This window comes from Lepidothrix coronata, unplaced genomic scaffold, assembly GCF_001604755.1.
Source record: "Lepidothrix coronata isolate B3197 unplaced genomic scaffold, Lepidothrix_coronata-1.0 Scaffold96, whole genome shotgun sequence".
Taxonomy (NCBI): domain Eukaryota; kingdom Metazoa; phylum Chordata; class Aves; order Passeriformes; family Pipridae; genus Lepidothrix; species Lepidothrix coronata.
The window spans coordinates 427,604-432,558 of NW_016690276.1; the positions used below are offsets into that span (position 1 = coordinate 427,604).

At 62.9% G+C, this 4,955-nt stretch overlaps 1 protein-coding gene across 1 annotated transcript; it reads left to right on the forward strand.

Annotated features, from left to right (window-relative positions):
* The first annotated feature begins 166 nt into the window (after positions 1-166).
* Positions 167-1,922, forward strand: ATOH1 (atonal bHLH transcription factor 1). The gene is made up of 2 exons (XM_017822215.1): positions 167-397; positions 455-1,922. The coding sequence occupies exons 1-2, from the start codon at positions 167-169 to the stop codon at positions 1,034-1,036; spliced, it is 813 nt and encodes a 270-aa protein (XP_017677704.1). The 3' UTR covers positions 1,037-1,922.
* Positions 1,923-4,955: the final 3,033 nt, after the last annotated feature.

Here is a 4,955-nt window from a genome sequence, read left to right on the forward strand (position 1 = left end):
AGGGGTGGGGCGCGAGGGAGGTGAGGGGAGGGAAGGGGGGGAAGAGGGGGCGGGGGGGGGGACCCCGGCGCGTGCCGCTCCTTAAAGGGGGGCGCGGCGCGCGCTCCGACACCGGAGCCGTCGGGGCGCCACGCGCGCCGCCCCATGTGCGCGCGGCGCTAGAGCCATGAGCCTCCCCTGGGCCGAGCGCGCCCGGGACCCGCCGCCGGAGCCGTCGCCGGGGCCGGGGCCGGAGCCGGGCGGGTGCGGCGGCTTCGCGCCGGGCTCGTGGCTTGGCGTGTGCTGCGCCGCCCGCCTGCCCGCCGCCGCCTCGCCGCGCTACCTCCTGCCCGCGGAGGACGAGGAGGCGGCGGCGGAGGGCGGCGCAGCGCGGGCCAGCGGGGGCAGCCCCGGCGGGGCGCGGGGCGGCGGGCGGCCGCGGGGCGGCGGCGGCGGTGCCGGGCTGCGGGCGCAGGTGAGCGGCGTGCAGAAGCAGCGGCGGCTGGCGGCCAACGCGCGGGAGCGGCGGCGGATGCACGGGCTGAACCACGCCTTCGACCAGCTGCGCAATGTCATCCCCTCCTTCAACAACGACAAGAAGCTCTCCAAGTACGAGACGCTGCAGATGGCGCAGATCTACATCAGCGCCCTGGCCGAGCTGCTGCACGGCCCCGCCGCCCCTCCCGACGGCCCCGGCAAGGCCGAGCACCGCGGGGCCCCCTTCGAGCCGCCTTGCGCCGCCGCCGGGGCAGGAGCGCCGCCGGGGCCGCCGGCGCCGCCGCCGGGGCCGCCCAGAGCGTCGCCACCCGGGCACGGCAGGACTCGCTTCCCCCCGCCGCCGGCCGCGGGGGGCTACTCGGTGCAGCTCGACCCGCTGCACTTCTCCTCCTTTGCGGAGGGCGCCCTGATGGGACAGAGAGCCCCTTCCCCCGCCCTCCTCATGCCGCAGCCCGGGCAGCCGCCGCAGGAGAGGAGCAAAACTTCGCCCCGGTCCCACAGGAGCGACGGGGAGTTCTCGCCCCGCTCCCACTACAGCGACTCGGACGAGGCCAGCTAAGGCGGGGGGGGGTCGTCCCCGGCAACCCCCCGGCCGTCCCGGGGCCGCGGCCGCCCCTAGAAGCACAGACTCCGCCGTGGGGTGAGCAGCCGGCCGCGGTGCTGCCTCGGACGGCATCAGCTCCCCTTGGTCGCTTTGAAATTCACCCCCTCGTCTCCCACCCCCGGTAGCCCCTGGGTCTGTCCAGGAGAGATGGCTGTTAGCGAGTGACTGTACCCGCCCTGTCTGTCAGGGTCGGTTGGTTGTTTCCATTTTTAGTTACCACTTTAAAAGTTTCTTTTGCCTAGAAGTCGTTGCCGTTCCCTTCTGCCAACACGCCACCTCGCAGCGCGGAGCCTGGCTTGCCCTGCCGGCGAGCAGGTGATGCGCAAGGAGAAAGCCTGGCCCCGCTGCCGGGGGTGCCGCGGTGCCGCCGGCGCCATCCCCACCCGGCCGTGAACCCGCCCTGACACCCCCGTTTTCCAGGACACCGATCCTGCCCTGGGTCGTACTGCTGTGGAAACACAGACACACACAAAAAGTCAATAACGCACCGTCTTGACCTGTAAATAGCGGAGAAAATTTGGATTTTCCTTAGAGCACCATTTCGGCGTCTTTTGGGGGGAAACTTGGCGCAAGCACTTTATCAACGGCTGGAGATGCAGTCTCAAGAGGAAAGCTACTAACCGCCAATTGGAGACCGATATTTAATTAAGCCACTTAATCCGAACTCTCTTAAAAACGAAAACAGCTTTGTCGTGTCAAACTTTTATGTCCGTTTTATTTTCCTTTTGTGGTAATAGGAAACGTATTTATTATGCAGTGTTTGCTATTATTTCTGCTTTTTTAAAAATTCTTTTCTACGACGAGACTCGTTTATTTTAATTTTAGCAAAGCCAGCTGCCATTGTTTTATGTATTTTAATTTTAATTTTTTTTTGAGATCAAATAAACGTGGGGAAAAAACCCAAAACAAAACAAAACAAAAAAAAACCCAAAACAAAACCAGCCTCAAAGCGTGGTCCGGTTCAGCTTCTCCCCTCGCATTCCCCGAGCCGGGATGGTGTCAAACCCCGCAGCGGGACTGAGAGGTACAGACAGAGCCGCGGAGCGATGCTCCAGGGAGCCGGCGGGGCGCCCCGGCTGCCTGCAGAGGGACCGGGCGGCCCCGGGGCCGGGGCGGGCTGTGCCACGCGTGGAGCAGCGCTGCCTCCGCTGCCTGCTCCGCCGGGACCGTGCCCCAGTCTCCGTCCCGCCGTTCCCAGCGGAACCGGGATATAATTACAACAAGTGCAGGGTGAGGGGCTTGGCGCTGCTCTGTAGCCGCCTGTCCCTGCACCGCCGCTCGAGTCACATCATTCCTTTCTTACACCTGCCCCCCCCGGTCGGGGACACGAGCGGATCCCACCACGGAGCCTCATGATAACCCGGGCGGAAAGGGTTAGGAGCGAGCGGGGAAGCCGGCAGAGTTTGGAGGACACGCGAGCAGCGCAGTGGGTCGCCGGGGGATCAGGATATGGCCACTGGGCTCGGGTTAAACCCGAGGGGGGGACACACGGGGGACAGGGGAATGATGCTTTGCCCAGCCTGCCCGTGACACCAGACCCGGGGCTAAACCGAAGCCGTGTCGCTGCCGGGGTCCCGCTGAGTTCAGCAGGTGACACCTGGGAAGGGGGTGTCTAAGGAGTGATCAGTTAACCAGGCGCGGCCGGGTGAGCGTCCCCTGCGGGAGCGAAGCCCATGAGGGTGTCGCTTTCCCCTGCAGAAACAGGGCACCTGCCCCTCCGATAACCCCGGGCTGCCGCACTGCCCTGCCCACCGTCAACACCCGCGGTCACCGCCCGTACCTGCCGAAGCGGCGTACGGTCTCGCAGGGCGGAAAGTTCATTGGGAGGGCTATTTCCCTTCGTAAAAAACGACTGCTTTATCGGGGAGGGTCACCGTTTCTTACGGGCATTGATTTCTGGACTGTGGAAGCCGGTCTCACATCTTCGGGGGCACGCGTGGGGTCCTAGCACAGGAGTGATGCGGCGGAGCAAAATATCGCAAATTTTGGGAGTGTTGTTTTGTTTATTTGGTTTGGTCTGGGTATGTGCACAGCGCGGGTAAAGCGGCGGCCGCCGCCGTGAGTGACCTCGGGGCAGCACCCCGCGGAGGGGTCCCGGGGGTGCCCGCCAGGGGTTGAAAGGGTGCGAGCACCCTCCCTCGGCCAAGCCGTCCCGGACGCTGCCTCTGCGGCTGCGAACACGCGAGGTGGTGGAAAAGAGCGCAGCAAAATCGTCCCCGCTCTCTCTGTCGGATCCCTTCCCCCGACAGATGAGCGCACCGCATGGCGCGGCTGGTGCTCGCAGCCGCAGCGCAGCACTCGCCGTCTGAGGGGCTTTTTCTTCTTCTTCTTCTTTTTTTTTTTTTTTAACGCTTNTTTTTTTTTTTTTTTTAACGCTTCTTTGAAAGGGTTACCCAGCCGCATTCCCATTTTAAGGTTCAGCTATAGAGTTTGCATAACAACCGCTTGGCAGCCCCCCTCTCTTACACTTCGTTAACAAGCTGTAACGTATAGCTGCAGGTTGCTATAATCTCATTAATATTTTGGAAACTTGAATATTGAGTATTTCAGACCGCTCATTCCCCATATGCCAGGCCACTCCCGCTATGCTGGCTGGTTCCTTTCTCTCCATTATTAGCAATTAGCTCCTACCTTCCAAAGTCAGATCCAAGTATCCAAGATACTAGCAAAGGAATCAACTATGTGTTGCAAGCTAAGCATGCTTAATATCTCCCAAACAAACAAAGAGACAACATTTCTTTAAGTAATGAAGATGGATAAATCGCTTTATTGAGCTCGCGACAGTGTTTGTTTTGTATAGACTACCGCAAAGTTTTTTAACAAGAGCGGGGACGCGCACCAGCCCTTGGAAGCAGTTTCGCCCGGTTTGCTTCGTGGGGTTTTATCATCTTAAACGGGCTTTTATTTGAAAAGGGCGAGTCAGAAGCGCACTATCCGAGCGTTAAATTTTGGCTGAACGCTAACTGTCCTCTGGGGTGTGCGAAACAACTGCGGGGGCTGGGGGGGCTCGGGGAGGCCGTCGCCTTTGTGCGAGGCGCACGGCGGCTCCCTTGCCTTTTTGAGCCCGGGTCGCCGGACGAACCGCAACCGCGGGATCCGGTGTGGGGGCTCTGTCCGGCCGTTTCGGCGGCGGGGGTTTCGGGGGGCCGGAGAGGGGCGAGGCGCGGCGGTGACGGGGCGAGGGTGGCCCGACGGCCGGGGCGCATCGCTGCCTTGCAGCTCTCTGGCTGCTGTTTGCTCAACCTCTGGCCTCGGGAAGGGAGGAGGAAGGGAAGGATGAGGAAGGGTTAAACCGGGCCAGGGGAGACCAGAAAAGCGCAGGGACTGCGGAGGGGGGGTGGGGGGGAAGCTGGCCGTGGGGCCAGTGTTTCTTAATTAGAGCGGGGCGGACAATGCTTTGGGGCGGACAATGCGGGGGACAGGGGGGCTGGAGGGCGGAGGAGGGGGTCTGGCCTCGCTCCCGGCCGCGGTGCGCCGTGTCTGGAGCAGAGCACGCGTTGTCAGCTGGTGAGCGCAGCGGCCTTTCAGGCGGCTCCCCAGGGAGCTGCGCGCCCGCGGTGAGCTCCATCGTCACCCCCTCCCTTCCATCATCATCATCATCGGCCTCCTCCTCCTCGACGGCCCCCATCCCAGCCGAGCACAACAGCCAGCATTCAAGCCCCCTTCCCTCCCTCCCCTCGCACAACAGCAGCGCAGTGGCAGCCACGCCACCTCCCAGCAACCAGCAGCACGCGAGGGCACCGCCGGGGCACCTGAAAGAGTCAAAGCCAAAGAAAGGGAGACAAAAGAGGAGAAAAGGATACCCAGGAACGGCCCAGCGTGTCTGCTCCGACAGTGCAGAGAGGCAGGCGCCCACAGAGGGACGGGCGAGCCC